Here is a 22,681-nt window from a genome sequence, read left to right on the forward strand (position 1 = left end):
TACGAGACGACAAATCACCGGAAATAAAAGAATGACTGGTATTGCCGTTGTAATAATAAAACGAATCAAAACAGACAAGAAATTATAACCAGTCCTGATAGGAAGCAGAATATCTGTCAAACCGATAGGAGTTGTTTTTATCCCTTTTCGCATTTTTTAATTCTTGACAGCATATAAGGTACATCTTATTCTTCCTGTTTAATTCTCGTTTGTCCCATGCCATGTTTACAGTTAATTATAGTTAATTATATTTCTCTGGAGACTTGTTGTAACTTGTAGCTTTTAATTATATTATCACAGTGGCTTGATATTTTGAAATTAGACATTAAATGTGTTGTGACCATATTCGCAGTCATTGTTCATAATTCCATCCACATCATTAATTAACAGTGCCGTAGCTACACTGAGGCATGCTGCCTCGGTGTTTTTTGGGCATATACATAACATGTAACATGTAACATTTTTTATAGCTCTAAATATAACTCTTATCGACTTTCTTCATTTGCCTCAATGTACACAAACCATCAAGGCGGAATTTTCATATTTGAAAAAAAGAACTGAATATTAGATATAATGGAATAAACTCTACAAACTACGGTACCATGCCGTTTGATGTTGACTTATTGTTTATGTAACATTAAATTAGGAAAATATCACGAATCAATATGTTCATACATGCACCGGGCAGAATGGCCAGGGTTGATCATTTGGAACAATGAAGTCTTGATCTCCAAAATTGCGCGGCAAAGGATTTGCTGCAGCTGCAACCAAGAGTGGGCATGTGTCTGGTGTTCAAGCGAGAATAACAAATCTATTTCACAAAGCGAAGTATTTCACACACTTAGTGTCATCGTGAACCAAAGTACCCGAAATAAAAGACTTTATAAATGCATTCAAGGAACTAACACTTTTCTTTTGCTATTCTGCAAAGCGGAAAGATATGTTATACACATTCTTGACTAAAGATGTGTCTGATCTGTTAGAAGAAGAACATGAACACGAAACTCTACTATACGACGTGTCAAAGCGTCAGTCTTTGCCAACACTGTCGGACACACATTGGCTATCACGTGTTGACTCAATAAGCAGGCTAAATGTAAATTATGACATGATATACGATGCGCTACAATAAGTGCTGATGAAACTTCAGGCCAATCTGCACATGATGCAACAAGTTATATGCACGCTATGCAGCGATTTGAAACCATTGTAGTTGCTGTACTTACACAGTTCACGCTGGGGTTTGTTCGACTGCTGTCTGTCAGCCTTCAGGGAAAGTCGTGTAACCTTTTAAAGGCGCATACTGAGGCACAAAACATCATTGAAATTCATCAAAATATTATACACGAGGATATGTTTGACAAATTGTACGTTTGTTTTGCTGCGTCTATTGAAGTTGTTCCGTCAGAGCCAAGAACAGTTGGTCGACAGAGACACCATGCAAATTCATTTTCGGATAAAGCCAGTGTCTAAGACCATAACAGATTGAATTATTACTTTCCATTCCACGACCACATGATTTCACACATGAAGACATGATTCCCTGCTGAACTTGAAGGCGCACTTAAGGGAACCATTCTTCTTCCTGGACACATGCAAAATCTTGACTCCGCTCTAACAGATCAAATAAAGGAGATGACTTGCCGAACCCTGGAGATTTTGAACAGGAAGTATTGTGATGGACCTTGTTTAACAAAACCTGTACCAAAGTCATGACGCTGGAAGAAGGTGCAGCTGCATGTGACGAAGTCTTTTTCTCCAACATTTCAAGTATATTCAATATTAATGTGTCTGCCTGTTGGTTCTTGCACTTGTGAAAGGAGTTTCAGTTCACTGTGGCGGCTTAAGACCTGGGGTCGGACATCAATGGGTGCCTCATGACTTAATGGTCTGGCACTTGCCTACGTCCACAGGAACAACATATCTGTTAACCCTAAACAAACTAGACATAGAGTATAGGTTGTCCTGTCCGGGCTGTAACTTTCCCTTGTATGGACAGATTTTAAAATAACTTGCCACATGTGTTCCACATACCAAGACGACATGTCGCGTGCAAGACCCGTGTCCCTACCTCAAAGGTCAAGGTCACACTTAGTGTTTATTCACAATAGAGTGCTGCATATAAGGACATAGAGTATAGGTTGTCATGTCCGGGCTGTAACTTTCTCTTGTATGGACAGTTTTTAAAATAACTTGCCACATGTGTTTCACATACGAAGACGACGTGTCGCCTGCAAGACCCGTGTCCCTACCTCAAAGGTCAAGGTCACACTTAGTGTTTATTCACAATGGAGTGCTGCATATAAGGACATAGAGTTTAGGTTGTCGTGTCTGGGCTGTAACTTTCCCTTGTATGGACAGATTTTAAAATAACTTGCCAAATGTGTTCCACATACCAAGAGGACGTGTCGCGTGCAAAACCCATGTCCCTACCTCAAAGGTCAAGGTCACACTTAGTGTTTATTCACAATGGAGTGCTGCATATAAGGACATAGAGTTTAGGTTGTCGTGTCTGGGCTGTAACTTTCCCTTGTATGGACAGATTTTAAAATAACTTGCCAAATGTGTTCCACATACCAAGAGGACGTGTCGCGTGCAAAACCCATGTCCCTACCTCAAAGGTCAAGGTCACACTTAGTGTTTATTCACAATGGAGTGCTGCATATAAGGACATAGAGTATAGGTTGTCATGTCAGGGCTGTTACTTTCCCTTGTATGGACAGATTTTAAAATCACTTGCTACATGTGTTCCACATACGAAGACGACGTGTCGTGTGCAAGACCCATGTCCCTACCTCTAAAATAGATACACTAAGTGTTTATTTACAAGGGAATTCTGAATATAAGGACATAACAGTGTAGGTTGTCAAGTATGGGTGGTATTTTTTATGTTCAGAGGCAATTTAAAATAACTTGCCATATGTATTTGACACGTAAAGGCAAGATCAACTTTTCATGTACTGGCCTTGTTCGTAGGTCAATGTCACATTTGGGGGCATTCGTTACATACTGTGACAGCTCTTGTTTTAAGTCTGGCTAAAGCACTGATTATGCAAAAGTGCATACCTTAAACTGGTAGCTATCAATGAGTGAAGTGAATAAACAAGTCAATTCAAGACCCATAGATATATTGTTTGAACACTAGCACTAAAACACTATTTATAACATGAATCATATACACTTTACTTTATAGAACAAGTGTGTCAAACTGCAACGAAACCTCTGTAATTCTATCCTTCAATTCAAACAGAATTTTTATCATGATGGCTCAACAACTATTAGTCATATAATCCATCATTTTGTGAATAAATGTTTACACAATGCTTGCGAAAAATATCTTTGAAATGATTTACACTTGTTTACATTGTGTCACCTGATGGACCCACAACACATTTGCCATTTTATTTGGTTGTCAGTGTGCGCTGGGTAGCAATTATTGAAATACCTGCCTGTGTAAAACAAAGAACATAACCTGCTTTTGCATAGTTAATGATTATTTTGTGAATGGAATTATGAAAAATGACTTTAAGCATGGTATCAACACATTTATTGTAAATATTTGCTTTGACAACGGTTAGATCCTTGTGGCCGGCAAATTTCATTTTGGTTAGGAAGGTTAAGTGATTTGATTACTAAAGGTATTTTTACAGTACAGTAAGATAAATAGCCTGGTTTTTAGCAATAGCCACATTTTGTTCATTAAAAACACCTTTACAGGAAAGGTAAATATGTCATGTAGGCATAAAGTGCCATCACATTCATTAACAGAAATTATTTAACACCTGTTTTACCAGACTTGTTTCTTGTGCAGTCTATTATGGTCAGCATATAAAATGTTATTTTTAGCCATTGTAATTATAACAATAACATAAGGCTTAAATATTGCATGATGCAACCTTAATGTACTGTATGATCATTTTGTAACTCTTTGAGGTTTTATCCCATTAGTTAAAGTTATATTTAATCTTGGACCAATTATCCCCCTTTGCAACAGATTATTTTCTTACTTTCATGTCACAGTTTGGATATAATAATGAATATGATCTTATGACTTAATACATAATACTGTATCCAATGCAAGTTCAAGACTTTTATGAACAGAAGGATTCAGTTTGATAAAAATGGATTATGAAGATAATAATAGATTGTTGCTGATGTGCACACAAATAAATATATGTGTATGGATTAATGTATACAAAACAATGTACAGTAGGATACAACATATTATGAAAGGGCTGAACAATTAAGCTTAGAACTAAATACAGGCTAATAAGCTGTTTAATTGGCTAACAGTGTAGAATGTACTCTGATGTTATCATGTACATAGGATATTTTAATAAGAAGTTTGTCAATTCTTTCAATCTAGTAGTACTAAACGACTTATTGAGTACATGTGGGCAGTAAATCAATCATGGTGTACCCAATTGTTTCATTTTAAAGTTTTAAGTAGATTGAATGATAAAGAGCTTTTCACCTAAAATGGATCTGGTTGCATTCAGTAACTGTTAATGTGGTTTCCATTTTGCTTTTATCATTTATGAAGGTTCCCTGTATAACTTTTATATTGTTATATTTTTGGTCTCTTTGTGCAAAAACTTCCACACTGGCCATAACTCGAGAACTGTTCATGAAATGTTGTTCACTTTTTTACTGAGACAATAGGCACATACATGCAGGGTTTAAACTAGAGAGTAATGGGAGGGTGCTGCACCCTGTCCTTTTTTGGAAGCACCGCTCTGCCCTCATGCAGACCGGAATGTGCACCCTCCTGCCTTCAAAAAATTGAATGCTTTAGTTAATCAAATGATTCTTTTGTTTTGTTGAAAACTTGAAATATGATTATGAAACCTTATATTACTTCAAATGCGCACAATTTCTTACCTTTTCTATGAAATTCATAATGCTTTAATTATTCACTGTCCAATACAATTTGTCACTCAGCACCCTGTCCCTTTTCTGCAACACCCTGTCCTTTCTAAAACCTGGCTAAAACCATATTTATGTCATTGTGTATATTACAAAGCCCAAAAAACTTGTTAAATAAGTTTTAATAACATGTGAGCATTAGTTTTTGCTCAGTGCTGCTTTTTACAGCCAGTTATTTTTTTTTTTGGAATTATTATGACCGCCTGTGCCTTGCAAACTGGGGAAAAAAGAGTTGACTTTAGGAAAAAAACGAATTCATGCCAAAATAGCTAATATAATGGTAAATATACATGTTCTAACTTTTTTATTCATCCATTTTGCTGTGAAAGATTGAAGCTGCACTTTCAACGATTGAATGTTTTGACAACTTTTTATTTTTTGTCTTGGAATGAACCAATTTTTGGGAATAATGGACTTTTTTTCGCAAGGGGAAACAGCCTTTAGAAGGCAGTATATTGCACCAAAAAAACTGTGAGCTATGGATGTGTATTATGCCGACACTCAACGGATATATGCAAGGCATTGCTCACCACTCATAATGCAATTCCTTCCTCAATTTAATTACTTCCTTGTCTGAAATTGAATATTCACTTTGTTTTCAGAAAAAAAGCCATGACATTGCAGTGGTCCTTTATAGCGGTGTTTCTTTACGGGGAGATCGGGCTTATAACTATACTTCTCCTACCCTTTATATCAGCATCAAGGTATTTACTTTTTACTGTTTGTATTGCTTTGAAAAGTGTAAATGTGTTGACATTTCAATAACTCATTTCATGAAATAGCAAATTTGGCATTATCATATATATAAGTCTGCTTGGGTGTCAGGTAATGGGTTTGGTTTAAAATTCATTGTGATGGAATTGAATTATCTCAAATGTTTTGAACATTTTGTGGTTTTATAAACAATTTGGCATCTACATGTAACCAGCATGTTTTACATCAAATATCTTCAGATCTAGAATTCCAGTTCAATTTTATATGAATGTGTTTCAAATATATTTTAACAATCAAATAAACTATTTTTATACTGATTTATACAACTATTGACTTTGAAATAGATATTATCACTACACAGTCATAATGATTTGAATCATACAATTGTTGATAAGGAGGGGTCACATTTTGTTTTTGCATTTGCCATGTTTAATATAGAAAACCAGCCAGTACCCAATTTTGACAGAATGAATCTTACAATGTAATCATGTTATCAGCTTGTCTGTCTGTAAGATTGTGCTGGGTAGCATCTTTCAACATTTGCTGTTTAACTTGAGCATAGCTGAAATACTATTTAAGTTATTCAAATGACAAAAGCCATAACTCTGACTTTAATAGTTATGAGTTATGCCCCTTGTTAGACTGAATGAAGAAGATCGAATAGAAGGCCAGGGCTTTTCTTATCATAACAGTATTACTTGTATTAAAATCATTTCTTGACTGCTGTATCACAGTTGTGTATGTACTTTTACAGATGGCAGAAAATCTTTCGCTCGAGTATCATACAGAAGTTTGCTAAGTTTTCCCACATCTATTTCAATGTCTTCATAGTGATTCTACTCCTCTTGTTTATGGGTAAGATATATCATTTTAAGAAGTTAAAATGGAATTCATGCATTCATAATTCAGGGAAACATTGCAGAAGAAAAATGAAGTTTTATAGTTTGAGTTAGGCACTAAGTATGAAGTTTCATAGTTTGAGTTAGGAACTAAGCATGTTTATATAGGTTCATTTTAGATATATTTAATCTGGCCCCATTCTCTAAAAAAAGTTTTATTCTCCTATGACAGTTAAAATTTCTCCCTAGGGATAAACACTTTCAAAGGGTCCCTAAATACAATTATACCGTATATCTTCACAGTCATCGATATTAGCCTTTTGGATCAACCAGCCCGAATTATTATACTATTGCCTGTCTTCAAATTTTTGAACAAGCCTTGCTATAAAAAATTCACAATTTGAGCAAGCCCGAAAGACATTTTACCAGTGCAGGGCTTGTGGGCTTGTGCTAATTTCGACCACTGTCTACAAGTTTATACAATTTCATAAACAGTCATGATCATAGACTTGGAACAACATGCCAGAATTCTTACATTAATACTGGGCTTGACACATTGAAGGAATCTGCTATAAAAAAATCAGAAAAAAACATTTTATCACACAGAGCTTGCAGACTTGTGTTTGTTTCGACCACTCAGCCTTGTAAAAATGTGACATTTATCAATATGTTATCAATTTCCAGATGCCATTAGAGAGGTGAGAAAGTATGCGGGTCCGACCTCCGAAGTGGACCTCAAGCACAATCCGGACCAGGAAAATCTCGCTCATATGAGACTGTTCAGGGCGCAGAGAAACCTCTACATTGCTGGATTCGCCCTGTTTGGTTGGTTGTGAGTAGTCTTTCAATTGCAATTTATACTTTTGTAAGAGAAGATATTTTCTATTTTTGGTGGAGATGGTGTTGTGCAAAACCACTCAAGATATTCAAATGAAACTTGATACACATGTTGCCAAAGGCAACCCCATAACTCTTGATTAAATAATAATTGAGAAACCGGTGCTCAACTGGAAAAAAAGTGTTAACAGGAAGGAGTTATTGTTCTTGTTTTTTTTGCCTTTAAATCTGTCTTCTAAAACAAGGCTATCTATAGATGTGTTCCATATTAGTCATAACATCTATGGTTCTTTTTCACCTTCAGCCACAAGAGTTTAATTGACAAGAACTGAACCCTTTTGTCTGTTTATTGAGGTTTGCACACTATTGTCAAACCATGATGTTGTAGGTGTCATTCAGGAAACTTGAACCTAGGCTGTTACTCAAGAACCATATATTATAAGAGATATATATTCACTGGGCCGGGGTGACAGGATATACTTTTGCTTTACAATAAATGTTATAATTCACTATATGCTCATTTGCAGCAACATCTTTCATTCAGGCTAAAACTTTGTTTGCACTGAAGTAATGAATATTGGCAACTTCTAGCTGTTTAAACACTGTTTGATAGACTTATTTTTATAAATACTTTCTCATTGAACATGTGTATTAAACAAAATAAGCGACCAGTCAATTGTTTAATTCTTTCAACAATAGATTTTAGTAAAAAAATAAATATATGTATATGAATATGATATCAATTTTCACAGCCTTTATAAATTTTGATTACCACTTTGCTTAATAAAAGAACAGTGTCGTTCACTTTGCCGGGTGATATGTTAAAAAGATGTTTTAATTTTGGTTAAAGATATTTCCATATTTGAACATATAAGTGTTAAAAGTATTAACTATATAGTTCTATACTTACAGCATTATTCGTCGCCTGGTGACGTTGCTCTCCCTTCAAGCCCAGATGCAAGCCCAGTCAGAGGCAAGCCAGAAACAAGCCCAAAGTGCTTCGGATGCTGCCAAAAAACTAATGGAGGAGAAGGATAATATCAAAAACATGGTAAGGTTACACACACCTAATTATTACCCCCCCCCCCCCCCCTGCTTTGCCACTGTCTCTTGTCAGTTGGTAGACCAAACCTTGCCTGATTGATAAATAGAGAACTATTTGGCCCATGGCCCTCAAACTTAGTTGGGAGGTTTATATGTTGACCAGTGAGATAATTCCTATTGTTTCAAAAGTCATGGTTGGGTGTCCTTGGACTTGAGCTTGTCCAATTGATTACTCTAGTATGCTTGGTCAACCGATCCTAAAACTTGGCAGAGAGGTTATCATTACCAGCAGATGATTGACTTTCATGACAGTAGGTCAAAATTAACAGTCACAGTCACCTTGGACATAGAACTCTTGTCTTGTTGCTAACTGGAGTATGCTTTAGGCATACTGTCCTCAAACTTAGTAGGGAGGCTCTTACTTGTAAAGTGTTTGAAGCAATTGATTGAAACTTAATTCATAGATAGATAGCATGTGTACAATGTAGTTCTGCACCCTGCAAGAATTATAATTTTCAGCATTTTATTTCAGAGTTATGTCCCCTTGTTCATTTTTAATTTAGGAATTTTTTGTCTGGCACTTGCAAAACCTACTGAAAGGAAATTGATGGGAACTTGGAATAAAGATAGTTCTGATCTTAAGTTGTTCATCTTGCAAGAATGATTCTGCTTAGGCACTTTATTGCAGAGTTATCTACCTTTGTTGAATATTTATAATGCAAACTTTGTCCAAACATTTACTAAAAAACTACTTGAAGAAATTCGAATTCATTAAAACTTCAATACCATCTCTCTTCAATTATTAATAGAAAATTTAAAGTTGCTTGCAATTGCATTTTTTAAAACTAATTTTAATTGTTGTTTATTCATATCAAAGTGCTTGAAGACTTACTATTAGTATTAGCCTTAAGGTGTTAAAGCTGCACAGATTGAACGTTTTGACAACTTTTTTATTTTTTGTCTTGGAACGAGCCAATTTTTGCGAAAATCCATGGAAACCAGTTATATAAGACTGCTGACAAAAAATAGATCGCAGATTTTTAAATTTAAGTTCAAAAATTTGATGTTTTATGCATTTTTCTTTAACCGTTACTTTAAGCCATAAAACATTAATTTTTTACCGGAAATATGAAAATCTATGATCTGATTTTTTGGAAACAATCTTATATCATTGTTTTGCAGTTATTTACGCAAAAATATTCAGGATTCATTTTGAAATCATGATTGAGAGCTTTTAGCTTCAGACTTGTTGTATAGTAATGTTTATTTGCTCACACATTTGCATCAAAAAAAGTACCTTGAAATGACTTTAAATACAGTTTTTAAAAGGGGTTTTAGCCCCTTTTCTCTGCTTAGGGTAAAAAATCCTTCATTGCTATTTTCCTGGACAATTATCAGTTGTTAAAACTCCTGATGAAGGATAATTGAACTGCTGATGTACATGCAGGGTGTTTCATAATATCTGCCCCACTTGCACTTTTATCAAGTACTTGTTATACAGACAAGAATTAAACTTTGTATCCTCATTTTACCCTTTCCAGGCAAGAAGTGATGACACTGATGTGGATGCCATTAAGAGGGAAAAAGATCTCGCAACACAGCTAGATGAAACCAAACTAGAGCTCAAGAAACTTAAAAAAGGTCAGTGAAGCCCCTTTTGTGAACTAATTTCTGAAAATTTAAGCTAGTCAGTTTTCAAACATGAAAAGTTGAAATATTTGTCATCGAGTTAGTCTTGTCATCTGTGGTATCCTGTAAAAATAAGTCAGTAAAGGGAGATAATTATTGGCCTCTTTTGTGAACTATGTGCTAAAGTTTTTAGCTAGTCTGTTTTCAAACTAAAAAATGAAATATTTGTCATAGAGTAAGTCTTGTCTTTTGTGGCATCCTGCAAAGTCAGTAAGGGAGATAATTATTGGCCCCTTTTGTAAACTTAGGCTGAAGTTTTTAGCAGATCTGTTTTCAGAAAATGATCGTTACTGTTGTATTCTGTTATCCTAGAAAATCCCCTTGGAATCCCCTTGGCCTATGTGAATAAAAAAATCAATATGATCACACAAGACTTTCTGTGACAATATTCGCATGTTAAGCATAGTCCATAACCTTTTCTTAAATTACTACATTATGCCCCTTGATTGTTTTAAGGTAGTCACAAAAATGTTAAATCTTGCAGAAACTGAATTACATTTGTATACCACAACATACTTAAAACTGTTTTTAGTCTAATATGAAGTCCCTCTTTCAGAACTCGAGATGAAGCAAACAGACTTTGAAGCACTGAAGAAGCAGTCAGAGGGTACGAACAAGGAGTATGACAGACTGTTGAATGAATATTCCAAGGCTCAGGTTGGTACTAATACATGGAAGTTCTGTTTCTAGGTGATTTACAGAGGGTCTCAAAGAGGACTCTCGACTTGGAGAATCTCATTTCTTTTAAGTGTTTGAAACATTATATTACATACTGTTTGCAAAAAATAACAGAGGGAGTAGAAATATGAAGATGTTAATTTCTAAAATTTAATGTATAATTTTATGCTTTTAAAGTGATGTCATTCAAGATCAAATCAATATTATAAGTGTTATCAATAATGTTTTTCTGGTAAGTTATGGAAATATTTCTTATATTATAGATTTCATCATATTTTTGGGGCTAGTTAATTCCATGACTTTTGTGTACATATTATGATAAAAATGATTGTCTTTGTTTCAGGAAAAATTGGAGTCACCAGAAGACGGAAGCAAGAAATCAAATTAGATTCAAATTAAAGTTAATGAAATTGTGCAATCTGTGTGAAAGTGTGCGTGCCAATAGGCTTTGTACCATACTTGATTGAAAAACCTGTATTGCGCACAAAATTGTGGCCATTATAATGAATGATATTTGTATAAAAAACACTAGAACAGAAACAATTGGATAATTTGCAATGAGATAACTTGTAAGAATATAGATAGCTTTTATTTGTTAAGTCAAACTATTTTGTTTGCATTTTTATGTTAACATCATACATGTATAACAGAATATTCAGTAATTCTATTTAAAATAAATGGGGGATAGGGGTAGGGGATTTGGGTAAGGGGGAGTATTCTGTTCTAGAGTACTGTGTTGTTTTTCGGGGGGGGGGGGGGTGTCCAGCTCTACTTTAATATTTTTTGTTAATCAAATCCACATCTTTGTTGGAGATTGACTTTATGTACATATGTAGCGTATTTCCAAAATTTTGTTTCAATTGTATTCCTTTTCATCTTGTGTGTCATTTTGAAATATTTAGTCACAAAGTCAAGCTAGTTTCCTCTTTCGGCTGTCCCTTACTTAATATTCATATAATCCTTTTCATGTTATGATATGTTTACTACTCAATTATGTTCATTAAATATGCTCTGATTGATTCTGTTCAACATCTAAACTTACTTTATACTTGTATAAGAGGATTCTACTGGCCAAGGTGATCAACTCTCACATGGCAGGGTTTAGGCTGACAAACCACCTGGAGTGATTTTCATTATTGGTTCAAAATGGATCTTGAATATTGACTTAGTTTCATACTGAATACCAGGCTAGGGATAGATCTCTTGGTCTCTTCAAGCAGGGCACAAGTTTTCAAGATGGTGGATCAAATCTAGGCTCTGTAAGCAAAAAAGAGCCTTGAGAATGAATTAAGTATAATTTGAAATTCTGACGTGAAAAGTTTTAGCTTCTTTATACCATGGCCTCTCCGAAGAGACATCTCATTAATACTGGGATGTGATTTGTCCGCGGATTCGCGGAATTCCGCGGATCTAATGGCCCCAGGCCCCCCCCCCAAAAAAAAAAAAAAAAATTTTTTTTTTTTTTGCTGATTAAAAAAGATACTATTGTGCTTTTGGTTGTTAGAGTTGATATCCCAGTTTGCTGGGAAAAGTCAGAAGAACCCTCAAAAGAGCTTCTAAAAAGCCAGTTTTTCTTCTATGACAGTCGTCAGTGTGCTTTTGACCCCAAAAGTGCCCCGAGAACCCATAGCCGAAATGGTTTCAGCCCTCCAGTTGCCAGGTCAATCACATCCCTGTTAATATCATTCACCACTAAAGACAAAGAAGCTACTATACACTGAGCATTTGTTTGACGCGATTTGACATACGGTTATTTTTTTGTTCATTGGAAAACCCTGATGTGCATTAGGGTATACACACGCGCTTAAAATGTTTTGATTGTATATTTAAACCTAGGAACGATTATGATGGTGGGTGCTTTTTAATGGTTAAGGCTGGCAGTGAGAATTCTTGTTGTGTTGGCTTACTCTCTAAATATAATAACAAATTTATAAAATTATTTCCGGTGTCATGTTATGACCTGAATAAAACTACGTTACTTTATGTTGTGTATATCTTGAAAACATTATATTTTCATTACCGGCTACTCGTATGAATTTCCCTGTTGTCGATGCCTGGTAACCCGGTGGAACCTCGGTGTGATTTGTAAGGGTATGAAGTGAAGAGAAAAGATATGTTTATAATGTAAACCATGATATGGAGAAGGATGTCAAAAGTGATGGACATTAGTTTAAACTTAAATTGTTAAAAAATTTGAAAGCGACTGTGAAACAAGCTTTTACAATATAACTCTGTAAAAGATATTATATTATTAGCACGAGATTCTACGCGAAAGTAAGGTTTTGTGTCATCATTTACAGTACACATAGCCTTCTTTGGCGTTTAAGTAACCACTGAATGTATAGCGCTACTTTGTGCAATCTTAGAGCCTACATGCATGAGTCGCTCGTTACTTAGGACTACGTCACTGTCTGACGTATTTATAACTAACCAACGTGAGGCGGGATGGGGGTGGGGGTGGATGGGGTTCGGGTCCAACAAACCATACCAAAACCCTATACACGTGATGGATCCATGGTTTGGCGTAAGCGAGAGTGTAGTTTAGAATTGCAATTTTGGACATGAGCCCCCGGAAAACATAGGAATGAGGGTAGATTGTTTATCTAAAAAAATATCTGAAATTGTGCATTCTTGTGTTTTATATTAACATCGTTTTCTTATATGGGAATAAAATGTCTTGGATGAATAATCTGTCTTTTTATGAGAGTGGACGTCCTTAAACCTGTTAGTGCTGTAGCATCAATTACATCTAATATATATAACGTCACTGATTTTTAAAGTGAACAAATCACTTACAACAAATGGTACCAATCATTATGTATACCTGAAATTACCTTATCGTTACATTAACAAATTACACAAGAACGTTCGACAATTCGTTGTGTAGCCTGGAGTGGGTTTGTTATGCACCAGTCAATTGTAACTACGCCCCCCCCCCCCCAGGTCCGGGGATAGCCGGGGAAATGGGCCGTGTTTTTACCTTCCACGTGGCCCCGCAGTGCCGGGTGAATGCGGTGGTTTTGTCTTCTAGCCAAATATAGCGGGGAATGGGCCTTACCTAGAGTCCCTTGGGTGCGGGGGCATTTGGCGGGGTTTTTACTAGCAGTTCGTCTCCGCAGGGCGGGGACTTTGCCCGGGCTTGGCTGGACCGAAAGTCAAAGTCCCCGCTATTCTCCGGACCTGGGGGGGGGGGGGGCGTGGTTACAATTGACTGGTGCATTACAGTGATAGGCCTTGTACATTGTTTTTTATTTTAGAATTTTGTGTCCGAACTTATTGTTTTTTTTGCTAAGTAAATATATTTTAAAATGTAGCATATTAAATTCAGAACAGAATATATTTTATCTCTAATGCAAATCCATATGACCTAGCTATCATTATTATAAGTTTTAATCACGTACCACACAATCACATGACCATATACGTAGGCAGGCAGATTTCTTGTATTTACTTCCTTGTTTGGAAGAGGGCGTAAGAGATTTAGAAGCATTTTGTTTTAATTTAATCCTGGGGGTTACAGGAATATGGCTTCTAATTTCGAGTCCTCCATTCACAAGGGCGGTGATTTCATCCACGATTTTGCCTGTTCTCCTTGTGAAGAAGATGGACTGAACACGGAAGCTCAACATTTCTGTTCACAGTGCACGAAATATTACTGCAATATCTGCGTCACAAAACATAATGGCTTGTACAAGAGACACTCGGTGCTCGGGCGGAAGGACGTAAAGAAATGGGCGCCGGCCCAAGGGACGGTGGACGCTCTGGAAAGATGTGAGAGACACCCTGGTAAAGCATTGGAGCTCGTGTGTGGTGACCATGACCAACTGTGCTGTCATGTGTGCGTCGCCGTCAATCACAGGTAGGTTTCAGGAGTTCATGTTATATGTAAGAATAAAATGGTGAAGCGTTTGTATCATTAGTAGACACTCCGATCGTTTAGGTTTCATTAAGGTAAAACGTTATCTTCTGATATCTATGATCACCTCTGTGTTCGGTATTACCAAGTTTATATCGAGTGTGTTTTAGCCTGAATAAACATCAACTGATCTATAAGCTACTCGTTATTTTTTCTGTGTTTCAATTAATTAATTGTTATATTTCACTTCACATTAACACGTTTATTTTTACTATAGTATACATTAAATACAAAATTAATGCGATAAAAAAAGTGTACATGCATATCAGTTTTAATCACAAAAGAATATGTTTTCCAGTTCTATTTGTCATAAATTTACAGACCATGTTCTTCGATACTGCACATCACCGATGTCGCAAAGGGTATCAGCAAAGATCCAGAGTTTCATCAATTACAACAAAAGGTAGCTGACCTCAGAAAACAGCTAGAATGTATGAAAAACGCCAGAAAGAAAAATGGAGTCTCATTGAGGAAGACCCGGGTTGCTATTGTTGACGAAGTAAAAATAATCCGTAAAAAAATTAACGACATTCTTGACAGGATGGAGAAAACAACAGTAACTGAACTAGACGGTCTGATAGCGAAACACGAAATGTCCATAAAGAAGGATATTGACTTCTGCACACAAATGCATGAAGATCTGGAGAGTTTGATGGATGGGTGTGATAACAAACTGTCCTCAGGCGAAACCGTCTTATATGTTGGATTTAAAAAATGTGGAGAAAAATTGAAGGAAGCAAGAGAACATCTACAGAGAATGTCAACAGTTGAATCGTACAATATAACATATCAGCCAGACAAAGCAATAGAGAAATTGTTCTCTCTACAACGTTTTGGAGTCTCGACTGATTCCGTTCCTGTCGCAGCACAATTCCACCCAGAACATGTGTTCCAAGCGCTGGGGTACAAGGAATACAATGTGAAGATGAGTTCAGACAAAGTTAATTGTGATATTTTGGGCGTATGTGAACTACCTGATGGAGGGGTTGTTATCACAGACTGGAACAACTGTAAAGTAAAACTCCTGGACCAGAAGTACAGGGTTGTCGACCATTGTGATGTACCCGAGCATCCATATGACGTGTGCCACATTGGCGGGAATGAGGTTGCCGTTTGTGTTAACAAACGTGAACTTAGACGTGAACTCCATTTCATTAACATAACAAAAGGGAAACTTGTGACTACGAGAAAGTTACGTTTCACACATCGTTGCTCAGTACGGAAACAACCTTTACATTTCATCAGATACCGCTTTATACGTCTACACGATGACGGGAAAGCAGATAAAGAAGCTGTTCGAGGACAAGTCCGGTGATGAAAAGTTGGCAAACATTGCAATCAGTAACGACGGGAAGGTTATCTACATCACAAACTACTCGAACAATCAACTAATCACCCTGGACAACCTCGGTAACAAGCTGGCCACATTCACTGATCCTGAATTAAGGGGACCTAACGGAGTACAAGTGACGCCAGCTGGACACATTCTTGTCTGCTGCTCGGACTCAAACACAGTGCTGCAGGTTGACAATGACAGAAAGAAAGAGAGAAAGGTTACCACACTGGCCTGGGAAGAATGCGGAGTGTACTTACCGAGATCTCTTCTCTTCAGCAGCCGTACTTCCTCTATGATTGTCGGTGGAAAGACAGACTTGCTTCTTATTATCAAGCTGCAATGAAACAGATTAACATATGTTACATCTTATTCTGCAGTGTGATTAACATAAACTTAAGTCGTATAAACAATCAATGTTCAATAAATAATCAAAAAGCCGATTATTCGAAGGGCTGAGATACAGTAAATAATTTTCTTTACTTTCAAAAGTTTTTTTTTTTATTTAAGGTACCGTTGAATAAACGACATTTTAAACATTTAGTATCATTTTGAAAGACGGTATTATAAAGAATTCATGTAATGTATTTAACCGCTTCTTTAAACTAAATTGAAAGCTGCTATGACTGAACTATGACTGAAGGACAGTCTGTAGGACGTAAAGTTGGCAATATTGGTCAGGAAAACATGCGGAATGTTTAATTTCAAGACTTCGTTCTTAAGCATCCGTACATCTTCTCTTGTTTTCGACGAATGTAAGGACACGCTTGCCATGAACTAGATTTAAACCCGAAACTTCCCGCATTTAAAATTAAAAAAGGTCTGAACCTCTTTTATGATCTATGTCATATACCAAGAGGAGCCACTGAAAAAGACATGTTGGGCCTCGTTCTGATTGCCAATAAAATTCATCATAGTCCAAGGTTCTGAAAATTACTGTTTACAAATATACTTAGCATAGCGTGCTCGTCAAGCAGTCAAACAAAGCACGATTACAGCCACTTTGCACCGAAGAGAATTTATTGCCCCAACGACAACTTGGGACAATCCGTTACATCTCTTCTATCGGTTTCGTTTCGGTTTTACGGTGTTATAGAGCCCCAGGGTAAATGAAAACCAACACAATCTATATTAACAGGGTACTTTACTTTTATGTTTTTGTTGGACACCGCTCGTATTATAATACAACAGTTCTTCTTTATAATGAATTGCAATAAAACTAGCTCAAGTTAAGGTTGCACATTTCACTTTTAAATCGCTTATTTGCTTCTGGCCCAGCAACTGTGCTTAATATTGTTTTGCTTGCAAAATCTATGACAATTAAATTTTGATATGCAATTGCGTAAGTTATCATTTTTAGGCTTGTCCCTGCATTTTTGATTGTATAAGGGGTAAATTCCGTGAAGTCCGATATCAAAAACATGAAAACGATGACTGAAAAAGATGGCGGATATCAAACTGAACCGTAAAGACACATCCTCACCAATGTTTTAATTCACTGTTTTTCGCACATTAGCCAGTTGGTTATTCGAGCATTTCCAATTTGTTAGTCGCGTACCTTTATAATCATATAACAAGAAAATGTCTCAAACCCGAACAATCATCTAGTTGGTAGTTGGATATTCGCGAATAACCAACTTAAAGTCTTCAACACTGGCTTGTGGCGAAGTATACCTTTATTTTATTTGGCCCCTTACTTGTCACACTGGACTTTGAGATGCACAAACACATTTTAAACATAATATATATATTTAAGAAATATAACACAACACTGAGGGTCATATGACATTATAAGAACCGGCCAGTCAGCCGCCGAAAGTGTATATGGACCGAGGCGATAGCCCGAAGTGGTGTGTAAACATTTCTTTTATTATACCGAACATTTTATATCATCATTCAATATTTTTAATGCACGTGTGTTTTATAGAGCATATAATATTTACTTGTGAAAAATTATCGCCGTTGTTAAATCATCAAGCCGCACTTACCAGTTGTATGACGTTAGAGGTCCATATTACATTTTTGGCGAGGTCCTATGATAAGGACCGCTGACGTCATAAAACTGGATTTTTATCAAAATACAGTTATATACAGACCGATCAACTTTATTTATGTAATGTATAATATATATAATCCCGCCACACCAGGAGATACTAGAGGATTTAACTGTGTCGAGCCGTCAGAGCTCCGGCGGAGCGAAAGACTTATGTAAATCGTAACTAAGTATACTGTAAAACCAATCAAAATAAAGGTATTTATTTAATATGAATACTACATGTACATTAAGAAACGTAATTAACGCGATGTTGATTGTACCAAATAGCTTAACAATAAATAACCCATTTGATCATTAATACATATGTTAATGGCTAATGTACTAAAAACAGTGAACAAAAAATTGTATACAACAAAGATACATATATAAAAAGACAAAATAAGTGATATTTATTTACATTAACAATTTTTGACAAGAGAACAAGGTATTATTTGAATCCCAAACTGCCAACTGGTTGGTAGATGGATATTTGCAAATAACCAACTGGAAATGGTCGAATAATCAACTGGCGAATGTACGAATGATAATGATTTAAGTAGTGATTTTACGAAGATACCTATGAAAACATGAATAAAAATGCAATAACTGTTTGATTTCTTTACATGTGTATCTTTTAACCGTAACACAAGACAAAATTTGAATCCCCAAAATACCAACAGGTTGGTACTTGTATATTCGCGAATAACCAACTGGCAATGTTTGTATACCAACTGGTGAATGCACGAAATATTTATAACAGTGTTTATCACGAAAATACATATGTGTACATGCATTTAAGTACATTAAGCGTTGGATTTCTACATGTATACCGTGAGACCATATAAATAGACAAAATCTGAATCCCCAACTACCAACTGATTTGAAGTTGAATATTCGCGAAAAAACAACTGGAAATGTTCAAATATCTAACTGGCGAATGTATATTAAATACTCAAATAAATCAGTGTTTCTTTCGAAGATACATCAGTGTACATGCATAAAATATTTTTGGCGTTGATATTGATGATGATGATGATGACGACGACGATGATGATGATGATGATGATGATGCAGCAGCAGAGCCAAACGATTTTTTCAGGACGATCGAAACGAGTCGACTAATATGACGAACAATCGCAAATGGTCAAGTCGATTTGATATTTAAATTTCAGAGCAAGGCTGTTTGTAAACAAACCGATTGGTGGCAGAAAATAAAAATACACTTCTCTTTTTAAAAGGTAACAATTTAGTCGAAAGCGAATGGAATGTTTTTATGCTGCAATAAAGATACATTTTTATTGATCTTCGTCTGAATTTTAAAGTTCAAAACTAAATACTCGTGCATTCTTAGGAAATACATGTAGGTAGTCAAACGTATGAAACAGTACTCAGGCGTTATATTTACCCTTAGTATGGTCATTGTGAAAAGTTTCCTTGTACATGCTTTGATGACAACATTGTAGAAAAAATATGAATAGAATAAATTCTCTGGAATCTGGGACCAATAAAAATGTTATCGTACTCTCAGATATAGCCAACAATTTCTCTAGTGAGGACCTCGTTACCTACCTTACCACATTTGAATAGTATTTATTTTCAGAGGTAGACTCTATGCAGAACATGTCCAAAGTTGCAACTCTCTTTGACCCCGAATTCTATATGTGTAAGGACACAACCTCAACTGCTTAACATGCACTTGTCAACAAAAACCAAGGAAAACAACACTTCAACATAAAATCTTAAGATGATCAGGTCATTTTGAAACAGGGGATTCAACTAGCAACTCTTATTAGGTACATGCATATAAGAAGGTAAAAAAGTCATATTGATTATATTATGATAAATTTAAATAACAAAGCAAGTTTTGATTTGCTAATTGAAGTACACTTATCACTAGTGGATCCAGGCGGCGCACCTGACGTGAGCCATGCCCCCTTCCCCCGCACGAGCCCCCTCCCCCGGCTAGCCCCCCCCCCCAAAAAAAAAAAAAATAAAATAAAAAAAATCGTCCAAGTAAGTTTACGTTTTATTTAAGAATACGGGAAAAATAATGAAATACTTTCAAAATGCATAATTTCAGACTTAAAATTGTTGAACTTTTCTTCCAAGTAAGGAATCATGCTTATCCATTTATAATTATATTTCAGGGTTCTAATAGTACTGTGATACCCAACGGATAACACATGTATAACCTCAACATAATCTGCTTAACATGGAACACCGTCAACCACTCTTGGGCACATGCAGAACCCTGGTCAACATCAACATTTGCCCTGACTCCTGTAACAGAAGTCAAGTTAAATAATAGCAAAATCATAACCATACTTATGTAAGTGATTTGAAAATATGCTATTTGTTATGATTGATTAAAGGGACTCGACACCAGATGGTTCCAAATTGGGCAAATACAGTATTTCCTCAAAACAAGCCTAGAATTATCAATACAAGCTATTATGAGGTGAATAACACATTATTTTACATTATAAAAATAATATTTTATCCCTGTCTCAGCTAAGTTAACCCATTTAAAAATAGCACATACTGGTAACCTAGTTTAAAACGTGTATATTAAGTGTGAAGGTCACTTGATTAGTACAGATACATACACTAACATTTTAATTCGTTGGTATTTACGTGGTAGACAAACCCAGAAAATTTTGCTTGAACAAATTTAAGCAATGTGAAATATCAGTAAGTAAAATTCAATGCATTCACAACAATATCAATTTTATGAAAGTTTTTACAATTTTCTTTTACTTGCAATGGTATCATCTGGTATCTAGCCCCTTAAGTTTGTTTTACTGTTTCCCTGAAAATGCACAATAAGTGTCTCTGTCATGTAAGTGAAAAAACAACGACAATAAAATGTTATTTTCACCATAACCCCTACCCCCTCCACCACCAGCACCACCAACACCACCACCACCACCACCACCATCACCACCACCATCATTATCATCATTATCATTTCCCTTTTTAATGATAGAAATTACCTAAAATTGGTCTGATCCGATTCATAACTTAAGTTAACACTTTACTCATTCCTCAAAGATATAACCATAATTATGAGCCTAATGCCCCCAACAACAATTGACTAAGCCCTTCATGGACATAAAAGACCCCCCCCCCCCCCCCTTAGTCCTTCATTATCATAAAAAAACATGGGAACCTGCTCCCCTCGACAGCAGCTCTTGTTGTTTTTTAACTACACTCAAAACCTGTTTGCACGATATCCCAGGGACCAGCCAAAATTACTTTTTTGCTAATATTGAGCCAAGCGGGAATGCTTATACATAGTAAAACAAAATAGGTCCTTTACATCCAGTTTGATCAAACAAGGAAATCGAGCTAAGTGGTATCGAATTAACAGGTTTTGACTATAGTTGTTGTATCTTTATGTGTACTCTTTTGCTATGTATTAAATGTTTTTGAACTTTTTTCTTCGTACTTTAGTTCGTTTAAACCTGTTTTTGCTTATAGTTGAGATGCACTAGGGGAGATCAGAAAGTTGACAGCTACACCTCTAATTACATAAGTTCAATGTCATAACATCATTTGCTCGAAATTATACAGAATAAGTTATTCCGTCTGAAACTAGGCAAGAGCCATCCATTTAGAGATAGGTCAACATGGAACTATTGAACTAGTATATTGTATATTTAGTTTGAATTTGGCTCTGTTTGTGGCAGCCATGATCTGTGTATTATGTCATTAGTGAATAGGTATATTGTTACCTTAGTTTCTATCGGCTCTTTTTTTCAGCAGCCATGATTGATGTATTTTGTCATTAGTGAACAGGTATTTTGTTACCGTAGATTGTACTTGGCTCGTTTTCAGCAGCCATGATTTAAGTATTATGTCATTAGTGTACAGGTATATTGTTACCTTAGTTTGTTTTTGACTCTCTTTTTTCATCCATGATTTAAGTATTACGTCATTATTGAACAGGTATATTGTTACCTTAGTTTGTATTTTGCTCTTTTTAAAGCAGCCATAATCTGAGTTTTATGTAATTATTGAACAGGTATATTGTTAACTAATTTGTTTTTCGCTCTTTTTTTCAGCAATCATGATTTATGTTTTATGTTATTATTTAATAAGTATAATATTACATAAGTTTGTATATATATGTCTGTTTTTGTTTTTGTTTTGAGTAAGTTCTTTTTGTGACTGCAATGATCTATGTATAATGTCATTATATAACATGTATTTTGTTACCTTAGTTTGTATGTGGCTCTTTCTGTGGCAGCCATGATCTGTGTATTATTTCATTATTAAACTGTTATATTATACCCTAAGTTTATAATTGCCTCTCTTGTGGCAGCCATGATCTGTGTAGTATGCCATGATTGAACAGGTATATTGTTACCTTCGTTTGTATTTGGATCTTTTTTTCAGCAGCCATGATTCATGTATTTTGTTATTAGTGAACAGGTAAATTGTTATCTTAGTTTGTATTTGGCTCCTTTTGTGGCAGCCATGATCTGTTTATTATGTCATTAGTGAACAGGTAAATTGTTATCTTAGTTTGTATTTGGCTTTTTTTCAGCAGCCATGATTGATATATTTTGTCATTATTGAACAGGTATATTGTTGCCTTAGTTTGTATTAGACTCTTGTTTTCAGCAGCCATAATTCATGTATGTTTTCATAATTGAACAGGTATATTG

At 35.6% G+C, this 22,681-nt stretch overlaps 1 protein-coding gene and 1 pseudogene across 1 annotated transcript; both read left to right on the plus strand.

Moving 5' to 3' along the window:
* The first annotated feature begins 21 nt into the window (after positions 1 to 21).
* On the plus strand, positions 22 to 12,710 carry LOC128216648 (B-cell receptor-associated protein 31-like). The gene is made up of 8 exons (XM_052923270.1): positions 22 to 178; positions 5,529 to 5,630; positions 6,395 to 6,495; positions 7,164 to 7,311; positions 8,229 to 8,367; positions 9,902 to 10,001; positions 10,606 to 10,706; positions 11,071 to 12,710. The coding sequence occupies exons 2-8, from the start codon at positions 5,539 to 5,541 to the stop codon at positions 11,113 to 11,115; spliced, it is 726 nt and encodes a 241-aa protein (XP_052779230.1). The 5' UTR covers positions 22 to 178; positions 5,529 to 5,538; the 3' UTR covers positions 11,116 to 12,710.
* A 1,492-nt stretch (positions 12,711 to 14,202) lies between these two features.
* Positions 14,203 to 17,069, plus strand: LOC128216651 (uncharacterized; annotated as a pseudogene).
* Positions 17,070 to 22,681: the final 5,612 nt, after the last annotated feature.

The sequence above is a fragment of the Mya arenaria genome, chromosome 14 (assembly GCF_026914265.1).
Source record: "Mya arenaria isolate MELC-2E11 chromosome 14, ASM2691426v1".
Lineage (NCBI taxonomy): Eukaryota > Metazoa > Mollusca > Bivalvia > Myida > Myidae > Mya > Mya arenaria.

Coding starts and splice junctions, on each gene's coding strand:
- LOC128216648 (XM_052923270.1), top strand. CDS start 5,539: ATGACATTGCAGTGGTCCTTTATAGCGGTGTTTCTTTACGGGGAGATC. Junction 6,496..7,163: donor TCTACTCCTCTTGTTTATGG/GTAAGATATATC, acceptor ATCAATTTCCAG/ATGCCATTAGAGAGGTGAGA. Junction 10,002..10,605: donor GCTCAAGAAACTTAAAAAAG/GTCAGTGAAGCC, acceptor TCCCTCTTTCAG/AACTCGAGATGAAGCAAACA.